General features: G+C 43.5%; 1 protein-coding gene across 1 annotated transcript in view; it reads left to right on the plus strand.

The window, feature by feature from the left end:
• The window catches only part of ANTXRL (ANTXR like), a 309,598-nt gene that overhangs the window by 239,363 nt on the left and 55,693 nt on the right, over nucleotides 1-14,542 (plus strand). The window contains exons 12-15 of the mRNA XM_069240900.1: nucleotides 19-97; nucleotides 7,127-7,222; nucleotides 11,206-11,244; nucleotides 14,141-14,239. Of these exons, the coding sequence (XP_069097001.1) occupies nucleotides 19-97; nucleotides 7,127-7,222; nucleotides 11,206-11,244; nucleotides 14,141-14,239 (313 nt within the window). The remainder of the gene's footprint in view (nucleotides 1-18; nucleotides 98-7,126; nucleotides 7,223-11,205; nucleotides 11,245-14,140; nucleotides 14,240-14,542) is intronic.

The raw sequence follows: 14,542 nt of genomic DNA on the forward strand, positions 1-14,542 counted from the left end.
TTGTATTTTGTATTTTAGGGTGGTGTTCTTACAAGTCAGCATGAACCAAGGGCTCACCTTTATCTCCAGCTCCGTCAGTATTACAAGCACGCACTGTGTGAGTATGTTGCCGAGAATAATGTGCACTGTGTGATTCTTACTTTGTCATTGTGTGGCACGCAGTGCTCGTTAAGTTTGTTCTATTACAGGCACTCTGTTTCTCATAAAGTCATGGCCTTTGGGCCTCGAAGGTCTACACAAGCTTGAAGGGGAAACTGACACTGCACAGCAAATTAAGCACAGAGAGGTTGCTCTCTTGGTAGAGGAGGACAGAGTAGTGACTTGCGTTTGAGAAAACTGAGGCTTTTTCTTCTTTCTTTTTCCGAGTATGTTATCATTGGCTTCATATGCTCTTAGCAGCAAGTTTTTCATATTTTCATTGACCCTCTTAAGATGGGTAGTCACACTACTGATGTTTTAATGTCAAGTTGTGACAGAATCGGCTTTCACTATATTGTCAGAGTATGTAGATGTGGAGTTAAAATAGCAGATCTACACGTCTTTATTTATACTTACTTGGACAATCCAGTGGTGTTCGATATAATGGAGTCAATATTTTGAGTTGTTATTTTTGTTGTCAATATTTTGACACACTACCCCCTTTAGTTGGGTGTATCAGGTCACCATGGGACAGGGCTTCCTAGTGTAGCGCTAGAGGAAGCCAATGTAGCTCTGAGTCTCAGGTGGGTGTGCTAGCTTGGACAAGCACATCACATACATAATCATGTGATAAGAAGAGACGTGCTTCTCATGATCTTGTAATGAAGAAAACATTTGCAGTTTGTGATTTGGAAAGGCTGCACCATCGATCTTATTTAGAAAATGTCCCCACTAATGAATGCTAGTGAGTGTTTTTTTAGCAACTGGGAGAAAGATTGTTGTATGACACGTTTTTAGGGTTTCTGTAAGGGGTGTATATTGGAAAGACATTATTATTAGTCTAGGCCATTGAGACAGATGCATAGCTCCTACAAGTTTAAAAGTAGAATTACATGTATTTAAGTCTGGTAATAATAGACAGCCCTAGGTAAAATAAATCGAAAATTCTTCCATCAAAAACCTGTTCCATTTTTGGACACAGATCGAAATCTCAATGGGAAAGTCTACACAAAATGTTTATCTAAGTGTAAATTGTTGCTGAATTATCCCAGAAGAAAGTATTCCGTAACTGTATATAGCTTTTAGTTAGCATCAGCATTTTGCTGTTCAAACATGAGGCACACATGCAGCGTGGGCCACGACTGACAGACTGAAGGAATGGCAACTGAACCAGTGTAGTTCTCTGCCATTCTGGTAAAAACTGGAGCTTTGAAAATGAAAAGACGGACCCTTTGCTATATTCAGACAAAGTTTGTGTGGTAAAATTCACTTTCCTGCTGATTAGTGAGATCTGTTTTTTGGGGATATGTCCCCCAGCAGACCACCCCGCAAAATGGGCATGCTCAATGCGTATGTCGTCAATATGAGTTGAAATGTCCAAACCTGGGTATTTTCCCCCTCCCTGATACAAAAAGGATCAATCCATGAGGTAGACCTGTATTCAAAAATAGCTTTACAATGTAGAAGTTGATATTTGACTAGAGATGTAACCATTTGTAGTAAACATAGATGTTGAGTTACTTCATTGACCATGATTGTGTTGCCCAGCAAACCGGTTCACTTAGAGACTGGTGCCTTAGGTAATTGATTTGGACTGCCAGAAACAGTGAAGCCTGAGAGAAATATATGACATTGTATTGTATCTCCTACTATTAAGGAAAGCCAACATGAGCTGTGAGAAAGGGCCTCAGAAAGGGATGTTGTGTGAAGTCAACCATGATTTAGAAGTGTTTGAAAAAAGCCTGACTTAGTTCCCAAATTTGAGTTGTAACTGCTCTGAGGTAGTTGTCAGTGTCTTGAAAGAGTAGCTTTAGTCGGACAATAGACAACAAGCACTTTTTTAAAGTGCTCAGATTAATCTAAATTTAAAAAAAGGCATGTTCGAGGAAAATGTTGAAAAACGTTTAGTACTGGGGTCTTGTCTTACTCACCATCTTACATTGGTTGCACATCGCAAACCAAGAATAATTATGCAAGTGCGCTAATAGTCTGTCACCAGCAACGAATGGGTGACTGCAAGAAACAATACGATCTCCTAGGTTTCCTAAGTCCCCAAAAAAAGGAAGAAATCAAGGAGTTAGTATTCTGAGATTTTTCACTACACTCACTTTGACAATATTGACCTCCACACTGTGGAAAATATTGTTCCAAAATATTTGTTAGCGATATGCAGAGGTGTAAACTCCAAAGTATTTAGTGGAGGTTAATAGCCCATCATCATCAGATTATAATGTTCAAGATAGTGATATCCGAGCTTTCTAATTTACATTTCGTAATCTCACTATATGCCGTGTTACAAGGAAGTAGTCTTGAAGCTTGCAAACTCTTTATCAAGAGCAGGGGTGAATGTAACAACATTGTTAAAAATTCTGATATCAAGAGCCAATGCACTAGCAGGAAAATGTTTTATTGATTGATTTGTTTACTCAGAAGAGGTTCCATTTATAAAGCGTAGACAGAGAGAGTATGTAATCTTTCCTGGTCTCTTACATGTTACACATATTTTTACCAGCTAAATTGTTCAGTTAGTGATTGATTGTGTTTGGTTTTTGGCTTATGGGAGCGACATACGAGCCACATTTGACCGTGTGTGGTAACTTCCAATTAGCATCCAACATTATCTGTTGACTGACCACTGTACGCCTTAAGCGTGTTTTGTACATTCCATTTAAAGAAGGTTAGCTTTGTTCACTGGCAAAAAGAACAGTGAAAGTTTCAGGGATAGTTTCCTTTTTAGGTCGAATGCGCAAGCTCTCTGGCCTTTTGTAATCAATCTGTGGTTTTTAACCACACCCACTGCACGCCCTTCACTTGCACTCGTTTGTGGGCTTGCTTTTAGAAAAACCTTTGTTATCATTGGTAAACGCTTTACGGTTGTCCCTCCTTGGAGCGGGTTTGTTACCCCCCTTGTTCACAGTGGTTCTGATGAGCTGTGGCTATTTAGAACAGATGTTGTCCATTGAACAGACAATCAGCACAACCATAGTTTTCGTTTCTCAAAGTTTTTGGTTTGAATGTATGTGGATTCATTGCATCTTGGTAGTCACATGCAAAGGAACAGTTCAAAGGGTGACTCTCCTCACATTATAGAACATGTTTGCACAGAACAGATCTTTTTTCTGATTCCACACCTTTCCCAGAAGAGGTGTCTTAGCTTTCTTTCTAGTCACTGAACACATGCTAGTATCCCTCATCATTTTCTTGCATCTTTTGGGTGGTGCTTTTCATGTGACGAGGAGACGTCATTTTAAACGGCTTCTATAAAAATAAAAATTGTCCCACGTCAAAGCCATGATTGCGTTTTTTTACTTACATCTAAATAGTCGTAACTGAAATAAAACCATCCCTAGCTGTGCTTTGACAGTTTCTGGTTTTCAGATGTCTACCCCAAGGTGTACAATATTGTTATTTTTTAAGAAAAAAACTCGAATCCCTGGACGGTGATTGAACTGCAAGTTATACTAAGAGGTGTAAGTTATAAACTATTTTTCTCGAATTTAAAATACTCTTGATGGAAACGGTAAACTGCCATTGATGAAATCTGTGCTCTGGTGTTGTAAAAGTGGAAGAGATTAGCTGTTGTGCGAAGGCATTTCCTGACAAACTGTTTCTTTATCATTTTACAGACTTCCCCTGTCTCCTTTCTCTACACTTCCTTTTCTTTCTGAGAATCTGCCTTCTACTTGGCTTTCGTCCTCAGTAAGTTTATTTTCCTTTTCTCCTTCCAGTGTGGCCTTTCACTGCCATGTCTGTGAGCCACCTCTTCTTTATGTTGTGTTGTTCCTACCCTTCTTTAAAACCTATTTTATTTTGGTTTCTTAATGTTCCATGAGTTTTGTACATTCTCCAATTCGATGGCATTTTGAAATTGTTTGTTCGAAGAATGTAACTTAAGTGTTATAGGGTTTGCGGTGTGGAGAAATGACCCTTACAGAGACGGACATTGTCGACAAAAACTGACCCTGTGTAGCACCACAGCAGACGGGTTCATCAACAAAGTGGCCCTTGAAGTGCGTTGCATCAGAAATAGAAAGTGATAGGATAAAATGTAATTTTTACGACAAGGCTTAGAATTGGACACATTAGAAATGTACTATTTTTGAAGGACATGCCCTTAGAATGGGAAACCATACATTAACAATTTTAAAGTATATCACATCACCAGATTGCAGTTTCATATACATAGAATATCCCTAGGCCTTCAAATGAGAAGTCTTTGAGATTGGCTATCATTAGGATGATAGATTATTCCACGGCACTGATGTACAAAAGACTTGGCCTTCACCAAGACCGCTCCGTGGACTTTGCAAATGTGAAGACCTGCACAAATGTGCATTGTAGGTGCAGTGCAAACACTGCGAACAACACAAGTGTCAAGGGGAAGGGGGTGACAAAGAGGCATTCCTTCTCCATTGCAGCTCACAGTTTTATGCAGTTGTAAAATATTGAATGTTTAGTGCCTAAGTACTAACCACTCAAAGTGCAGGCTGTCACTATTTTACAGTTTCCACTGTTCGGGTGCAGAATGGAGGCTTCAGGAGAAGAAGACAGTGGCCCTGTAGATCACTGCATGCTCTCCCTAATGATAAGTTTGGAGTGCCACTTCTTCAGGCACTCGGACTAAGGGTCAGTAGGTGAATAACAGAGCCATTGCAAATGCAAATGACACGATGAAGGACTGCTATACCTTTAAGTTGTCCATCAAAGCAGTTCCAAATGTTTGGAATAAGGCACAAGCTGATTTCCAACGAATTATTGTTAATAAGGCAGGTAGTTTGCATATTTTTCTAAACAGTCACTTTATGCTGCTAGTGATTCAAGAATCCTTTGGACCACAAGGAGGAAGGGGCAGGGAGGGAGTAGATCTTGGCAAAATGCAATACATTGCGCTGCAACCACCCTCTTGAGGCATCAGACCCAGAAAGTATCATATGTTTTAGTGTTCACAAAGTCTGCATAGTGCAAGTTAGCAGGTTTTGAGTGTACTTAATACATCTCACCTATAACTGAGAACTATTCCTGCAAAGTAGCATAATTTCAGTACCCACTGAAATAGAATCTTAATGCTTGGCAGACCAAGCCTCTGCTTAGGGTGCAGTGTAGATGGTCTGCTTTTGTGGGGCACATTGTCAGAGGGTGGCTAGTTAGAAATAGACAATTCCACAAGGTCTCTTCCTGTAGCAGAGAAAGCAGCAGACTGGGACCTAAAGAAATGAGCTCTTCCTGAAAGGCATGAATAAAAATTGTGTCAGTAAATAAATCAACCTTTCTTTAAGGACGTGGCATGAGATTAAGGCCCTCATTTCAACCCTGGCGGTCGGTGGAGAAGTGGCGGTAATACCGCAAACAGGGCAGCGGTAAAAAAATTGGAATTACAAGCATGGCAGTGACCACCATGAAAAACTGCCACTTCTCCACTCCGACCGCCAGGGTGGTAAAGTCCGCTGGGCTGGAGACATCGGTCTCCAGCCCGCCGCCTGTCACTACCCCGCATAACGCCATGGATTTCGTGGGGTTCTGTACTGCCACGAAATCCATGGCAGTAGGCACTGTCAGTGCCAGGGAAAACGTTCTCTGACACTGATAGGAGTCTCCCCCATACCCCCTCCCCCTCCCCAGAGTCCTCCCCCCAAACCCATGACCCCCTACCACCCCTCAAAGGTGGTAGGACCCCCTCCCCACACCCCTTCCCTCTAACATTGACACACAGACCCCTACACGCACACTCACACAACTACACATACACACACACATAAACACACACATACTCGCACACATACACACAGACATTCACACATGCATTTTCCATACACACAACACACCCCCTGCATGCATACACGCACTCACACACCCCCTCTACACACTCACACGCACACCCCTATGTACGCACACAACACTCCCCCACCCCCTCCCCTAACGGACGATCACCTTACCTGGTCCGATGATCCTCCAGGATGGAACGGGATCCATGGGGGATGCTCCACCGCCAGCTCCCCGTCACCAGAACACAGCCACACCGAATCATTGGACATGATTCGTGGGCGGTGTTCTGATGACGTGGCTGTGGAGGTGGAGCAGCCTCCACTTCACCGCCGACCGCCAGTATGGCTGCTGGCGGCTCTCCATCCGTAAAAGGGCGGAGGGCTGCCAGCAGTCATGATACGCTGTGCGGGAAACCGCCTGCACTGGCGGTCTTCAGCACGGCGGTACCTCAGCGGTCTTGGTAAAAGACCGCCTAGGTTAAAATGAGGCCCTAATGCTTCATAATATTTCCCATAAAGTATTGTGGCCCAGTGGGAGTGCCCTCACTTGTGATCTTCCTTTTGAGCACAGCCCATCACATTGTTAGAGACAAGAACATGTCTCAGACGAGGACTCTGCAATGGCTGAATTTTTGCAGTAGAACATGCCTTCTTAAAGGGCTTTCATAGAAATGCTGTTTTCAAGTCAATCGTGCTGAGTTCCAAATATTACACAACGCTGTATTTTCAATGTTTTTGATAATGGAGTTCGTTCACAGATGGCTTTAACACAGTCTGTGAGCATGTTGAGTTGGTCCCTGTTTTCAGCTTCTTGCATCATTCATGTTGCAGGTCTACTGAAAACTATTTGGCACTTTATTTTAGAAGAGTAGAATGTCTAGAGCTCCAGTGAAGGCAAACGAGTGGCAGAGGATCAGTAATTGCTTTCATAGACTTCTGCAGTAAGCTTCCAATGTTTTTCTTTCAGTTACTTCTTGTTTATTTTAGAACATTCTATCTCCAGTAGGTGGCATGTTCTAAAAGCCTTATAACGCTTCTGTCTCAGTTTTTACGAGTCAGTAAATACTTCTCCCTCTTTTTAGATTCTTGCCTGTAGCCTGGGTCAATAACTCTTGTAGAGGGTCTTTAACAGCTGGCATAGTCCTCAGTAGTAGGAAAAATGTTTTACGATTGTTATATTCTAAAGCACTGCAAATAACTATTCTGAATTTGTCTTTTTCCAACAGAACACTGGGATTATCCTGTTCATCGTGCTCCTCATTCTTTTTCTCTTGCTGGCCTTGGCACTCCTCTGGTGGTTCTGGCCACTGTGTTGCACTGTGGTGAGTCCTGTCATCATTTTTATTGCCCTTAAAAGGTATGAGCCCATAATAGGTAGTTCACTTTGACTTATGTAGTTGGTGCTATGCACAATGGTGTTTGGAGCTTGAACATGAATTGTACTTCAATTGATTACTATGTGAAAGTGAGCACCTATAGAAATGAAGCATGTACCTTTTATCTCAGAATGCCACTTATTTTTTAAAGAATGTTAACAAACAGACTGTATGCTCATTTAATTATTTAATGTCGGTCTCAGAAACTAAGTCCATCACAGAACAGCAGTGGGGAAGTTGAAAACAAAGAAGCATTTATATTAACTGTGATCTGTTGATTTAAATCAAAATTGTGTTATGGTTTATTTGCATCTTCCTCATTATCATTTTAAGGATCCTGCTCTGAAGCTCATCACTATGGCATAAGCATATCTCAATGTTGCCCATATTGTTATCCTAATTTGATCTGATAACATCATATATGTCTAAGAATGACGGACAATTCTCCAATTTCTCAAATGACATTGCTCTTCTTTTCACCAGTGTAGGAAAATACCATCTTGCCTGGCATGTTACCCCCATTTTTTCACTGTATAGATGTTGTTTTAGTTATATGTGTCACTGGGACCCTGTCAGCCAGGGCCCCAGTGCTCATAAGTGTGCCTGAATGTGTTACCTGTGTAGTGACTAACTGACTCACTGAGGCTCTGCTAATCAGAACCTCAGTGATTATGCTCTCTCATTTCTTTCAAATTGTCACTAACAGGCTAGTGACCAATTTTACCAATTTACATTGTCTTACTGGAACACCCTTATAATTCCCTAGTATATGGTACTGAGGTACCCAGGGTATTTGGGTTCCAGGAGATCCCTATGGGCTGCAGCATTTCTTTTGCCACCCATAGGGAGCTCTGACAATTCTTACACAGGCCTGCCACTGCAGCCTGAGTGAAATAACGCCCACGTTATTTCACAGCCATTTTACACTGCACTTAAGTGACTTATAAGTCACCTATATGTCTAACCTTTACCTGGTAAAGGTTAGGTGCAAAGTTACTTAGTGTGAGGGCACCCTGGCACTAGCCAAGGTGCCCCCACATTGTTCAGGGCCAATTCCCCGGACTTTGTGAGAGCGGGGACACCATTACACGCGTGCACTACATATAGGTCACTACCTATATGTAGCTTCTCCATGGTAACTCCGAATATGGCCATGTAACATGTCTATGATCATGGAATTGCCCCCTCTATGCCATCCTGGCATGGTTGGCACAATCCCATGATCCCAGTGGTCTGTAGCACAGACCCTGGTACTGCCAAACTGCCTTTCCTGGGGTTTCACTGCAGCTGCTGCTGCTGCCAACCCCTCAGACAGGTTTCTGCCCTCCTGGGGTCAAGCCAGGCTTGTCCCAGGATGGCAGAACAAAGGACTTCCTCTGAGAGAGGGTGTTACACCCTCTCCCTTTGGAAAATGGTGTGAAGGCAGGGGAGGAGTAGCCTCCCCCAGCCTCTGGAAATGCTTTCATGGGCACATTTGGTGCCCATTTCTGCATAAGCCAGTCTACACCGGTTCAGGGACCCCTTAGCCCTGCTCTGGCGCGAAACTGGACAAAGGAAAGGGGAGTGACCACTCCCCTGACCTGCACCTCCCCTGGGAGGTGTCCAGAGCTCCTCCAGTGTGCTCCAGACCTCTGCCATCTTGGAAACAGAGGTGCTGCTGGCACACTGGACTGCTCTGAGTGGCCAGTGCCACCAGGTGACGTCAGAGACTCCTTCTGATAGGCTCCTTCAGGTGTTGCTAGCCTATCCTCTCTCCTAGGTAGCCAAACCCTCTTTTCTGGCTATTTAGGGTCTCTGTCTCTGGGGAAACTTTAGATAACGAATGCAAGAGCTCATCCGAGTTCCTCTGCATCTCTCTCTTCACCTTCTGCCAAGGAATCGACTGCTGACCGCGCTGGAAACCTGCAAAACTGCAACATAGTACCAAAGACCACTACTGCAACTCTGTAACGCTGATCCTGCCCCCTTCTCGACTGTTTTCCTGGTGGTGCATGCTGTGGGGGTAGTCTGCCTCTTCTCTGCACTAGAAGCTCTGAAGAAATCTCCCGTGGGTCGACGGAATCGTCCCCCTGCAACCGCAGGCACCAAAGAACTGCATCACCGGTCCCCTGGGTCTCCTCTCAGCACGACGAGCGAGGTCCCTTGAATCCAGCAACTCTGTCCAAGTGACTCCCACAGTCCAGTGACTCTTCAGTCCAAGTTTGGTGGAGGTAAGTCCTTGCCTCCCCACGCCAGACTGCATTGCTGGGAACCGTGACTTTTGCAGCTACTCTGGCCTCCGTGCACTTCCGGCGGAAATCCTTTGTGCACAGTCCAGCCTGGGTCCACGGCACTCTCACCTGCACTGCACGATTTTCTAAGTTGGTCTCCGGCGACGTGGGACTCCTTTGTGCAACTTTGGGTGAGCACTGTTTCATGCATCCTCGTAGTGCCTGTTTCTGGCACTTCTCCGGGTGCTGCCTGCTGCTGAGATGGCTCCTTGTCTTGCTCGACGTCCCCTCTGTCCCCTGATGCAATTGGCGACATCCTGGTCCCTCCTGGGCCACAGCAGCATCCAAAAATCCTTACCTCATGATTTGCAGCTAGCAAGGCTTGTTGGCTGTCTTTCGGCGGGAAAACACTTCTGCACGACTCTCCACGGCGTGGGGGATCCATCCTCCAAAGAGGAAGTCTCTAGCCCTTGTCGTTCCTGCAGAAACCAAAGCTTCTACTGTCCCGTAACAGCTTCTTTGCACCCACAGCTGGTATTTCCTGGGCATCTGCCCATCTCCGACTTGCTTGCGACTTTTGGACTTGGTCCCCTTGTTCCACAGGTACCCTCGACTGGAAATCCATTGTTGTTGCATTGCTGGTTTGTGTCTTTCCTGCAGAATTCCCCTATCACAACTTCTATGTCCTTTGGGGAACTTTAGTGCACTTTGCACTCACTTTTCAGGGTCTTGGGGTGGGCTATTTTTCTAACCCTCACTATTTTCTAATAGTCCCAGCGACCCTCTACAAGGTCACATAGGTTTGGGGTCCATTCGTGGTTCGCATTCCACTTTTGGAGTGTATGGTTTGTGTTGCCCCTATCCCTATGTGTCCCCATTGCATCCTATTGTAACTATACATTGTTCGCACTGTTTTCTAAGACTATACTGCATATTTTTGGTATTGTGTACATATATCTTGTGTATATTTGCTATCCTCATACTGAGGGTACACTCTGAGATACTTTGGCATATTGTCATAAAAATAAAGTACCTTTATTTTTAGTATATCTGTGTATTATGTTTTCTTATGGTATTGTGGAAGTGATACTAGTGGTACTGTAGGAGCTTCACTCGTCTCCTAGTTCAACCTAAGCTGCTCTGCTAAGCTACCATTATCTATCAGCCTATGCTGCTAGACACCCTATACACTAATAAGGGATAACTGGGCCTGGTGCAAGGTGCAAGTACCCCTTGGTACTCACTACAAGCCAGTCCAGCCTCCTACAACCAGTAATTGCAGTATTAAATAATGTAGATGTGAACTTGTTCTTGATCAATGATTTTTACCTTTATTTAATACATAAAATCTAACACAATGTGATAATTTATAACTTTTTCAAAGCAGGCCTTTGGTACCTTACCACTTAAAATAAATTTCCACCGGAACTGGACGAGAGGACTGAATTTGATCTTATTTTAAATCCAGTTTTTATTGCTGATGCAGCTGTTTATCCCTGTAGTTCAGTATTGTACATTTAGCAGATGTGCAAGGTGCATCCAGTATCCAAATTGGCAATAATCAACAGTATTTAGAAGACACTTTATTCAGGGGAAGAAATGGAAGCCGCCTTTCCCTTACATTGTGATACCAATTGGGGGGCAGCTACTAGGATTCACCCTTTCCCATCATCCAATACATAGGTATTTATGGGTTAATTGCTGTACTTCCTTTTTCAGGTAATCAAGGAGCCTCCACCACCTCCTCCACCAGAGCCAGTAAGTTGTTGTTTTATCCTTTCCTGTTCTAGACAAGAATGTAAGTAAGACATCACTGAAGGCATTCCAGAAGTAATGAGCAAGATATTTCACTCTTGCCACCTTGTGCTGTAAACAGTGAACCTCAGTCTGTGGCTGCTCTGATCTTCATCTCGTCAGTGATAAAGTAGAAGAGTGGCTTTGAATCCGGGAGCTGCGATGGCAGATGGATTAAGGAGAGATAGTTAAATTAAAAAGCTGGTGAATACATAAAAATTAATGGGGCAACAGAAAGGAAAAGATGAGGCACATGGCAAACAGATGAGAGAGGACTGGATGGCAGGTGGGTGAGGGAGGAATAGAGAGCACAGGAGTAAAGCAGTGATGAATAGTATACTACTGAAGGGGGAATAGATGGCATTTGGGTAAAGGAGTCAGAAGTGTCATACATTTAAATTGGATCAATTTCAGAAACGTGTAGTAGGGAAGAATTGTAGACAGATGAAGGAGGAAATGGCACCTTGAGGTGTATGAAATGATTACCTGGGCAGGGTCTTTTGAGGGGGTAATGGCAGCCTTGGAAACTGGATCAAGAGATGTTTAGAAGTATTGGTGGTAAGAAGTGATCTAACTGGCCAGGTGCTGCTAAAATGATGCTATGGATTAGGAGATGTTAAATAGGATGTGCTTAGCAAAGTAGGTGAACTTGTTACGGACTGTAAGGCATTGAGGTGTTGGGAGAAATCAGTAAATGGGGCTGTCACAGTAGTCTAGTTTCCTGAGCATTAGAGAATTTGAAGTGTTTGGTTTAAAAGATGATAAATTGGGGATGGGCCTTTTGGCTGTTCACAAAATAGTAGATAGTTGAGATGAAAGCTACGCCATCAAAGGCTTACATTTCACACTGACTTTTGAAAAGAGTCTGAGATTGCGGGACGTGGGATGAATAGGGAGAGAAATGAGAGTGTGAGAGGTGCATTTGGGGGTACTTGATTCTAAGTACATGATCTCTGACTTTGCTGGGTCCGGCGAGAAGCAAGGAGTGGTCATGCAGAAATACACATTGTATCCAAGAGTAAGAGATGCAACTTTGAGGGGGATGAAGAGAAAGCGCTAGGTGATGACATTTTTGGGTGCTTTTCTCAGACTACTGATAACGAAGCTGATGTTAATATATTCTTTCATAGTGGACAGGTAAGAAGACGACATGGCTTTGGGCTGCACTGCCAGGGAAGGAATGAGGGAACTTAATGATCACTGTGAGAAACTGTAGGATTTATTGTAGAAGCAGGCAGAGAGCAAGAACAGAATAATCGCTTACAGGGAAAGAAGTGATACATGACAAACGAGGGGAAATGGTTTACCCAAAAGACAAGTAAAATACATAATGACAGCAAATGATGGATGATGGATGGATGAATGGATGGATGGGTGAATTAATGGCAGGTGGCAAAAAATAGATAAACGTCAGATGAAGGAAAGAGGAACTTATGATAGTCACATAAAGGATAGATATATGTCAGACAAGTGAAGGTAGGATAAACTGCATAGGTGTGAAAAAGAGACGGGTAATTGGTGGGTGAGCCAGAAATGAGTGGCACACCTGTGCTGAAGAAATGGATGGTACACAAACTAAAGAGGGGTAGATGTCTTAGAGCTGGACAGGATTCTGCGAGTGCGTATGGATTTGCATGATAACAATATTGATATGCTAGACGTTTTTATCAGATTGGTGGTAATTTGAATCACTATACATGATGTCCACAGCAAACTCTCATAAGCTGCACTCTGTAGCAAACAATGACACCTTTTTCATGCATCTGCTGCTTACTCTTCGAGCAGAGTAACTTATTTTATGAAAAAAAACTGACCTCATCTATGCTTTTTATATTTCAAATATTGGGTTTGTTCACGAATCTTGCCTAATTGAGCATATTCAAAGAACTGAGGACAATGCAAGGGCAGGTAAGATGCAGTTGATGCTGGGGAGGCATTAACGCATGTGTTCCTGTACACACGACTGTGGTCAGGTAACCAGCTAAACACACATAGCGACGAGAAAGGAGCTACGCAAGTTGAAGGTAAAATCAAGGATATGGCAGAATGTAAAATTGCATGTCAGATCTTGAAACATCGCTTTGTTTTTTTTCTGTCTTGACGTTGATCTACTTTGAGCAGTGGCTGCTAGCACGCCACGGACCAGCCCGTGTTACCGGCGGGTAGAAGCCATCTTCAGAACTGGAGGAGGCTTTCTTGGCAGGAAGCAGAAGGCACAGCGGACACACCTGGAAGGCAGAAAGTGTCGATACTCACTTCCGTCACTCTTTAGGGGGACTTTATGGAGTTATGCACTGCTAGACAGAATGTGGGCTAACTTTAATAATACACGTGGTCTTCTTTTGATACTTAAGGTGTCCTAATCCAGCATGCTGTATCTAATATTATCTACATATAGAGAAGTAAATGCTGGTGCTGGGATTCAACCTGCTGTCATCAAAGTTGATGACCTTTTGATCATTTTGGGGGAAAAACTAGCCCTGCTTCATTTATCGTCTGCATTTCATGCAGACAACTTGGAAACTATTTTCCATCGATCACTTTTAATTCACATCAAGCCACTTCATAACCTTTCCATCACACTTGGCCTCTGTTCTCTGGGCAGCCTCTGGTGGGGAGCGTTCCTACATTCCCTTCTTGGAGGGAAGAAGTCTGTGATAGAAGATGTTTTCTGCAGAACCATCACTGATTCCCATTTTAAAGTCACAGCTGTGAGCACAAGAGCCTTTTCATTCCTCTCATCAGCATCCAAGCAATCTGCAGGACTCGTGTCTCAGAAAGTTCATCCATACACACAGCTACTGTTCATGACATGTCAGAAATGATCGCAAAGGAATAGACATTGTTTCCTTTGTTCCAGGAGTCCGATGACGAGGATGGATTTCCCAAGAAAAAGTGGCCCACGGTGGACGCATCTTACTACGGCGGAAGAGGGGTCGGTGGTATTAAGAGGATGGAGGTACATATATTATAATATTCATACAAAGTCCAGAACTAAAATTAATTTAAAGAATACTCACGGCCTTCTGCTACTCACTGCATTAAAAGTGCAGACACAGGGCTCTTTTCCAAGCTTAGCAAGCATTATGTCTCCCTTCCCTGCAGGGTAAAGAAGGAGCTTGTCCTGCTGTATCAGAGAGGGCACACTGGGCATCAATCATTCAGTGCTTTCAAGGGAACACTGTAGATAGAGCTACTGAAGGACTCTCCTTGTAAAGGGGTCGGTATGACTGCTGATTTTTAGGTTTGGCTTAAAATCAGC

Source organism: Pleurodeles waltl, chromosome 6 (assembly GCF_031143425.1).
Source record: "Pleurodeles waltl isolate 20211129_DDA chromosome 6, aPleWal1.hap1.20221129, whole genome shotgun sequence".
Lineage (NCBI taxonomy): Eukaryota > Metazoa > Chordata > Amphibia > Caudata > Salamandridae > Pleurodeles > Pleurodeles waltl.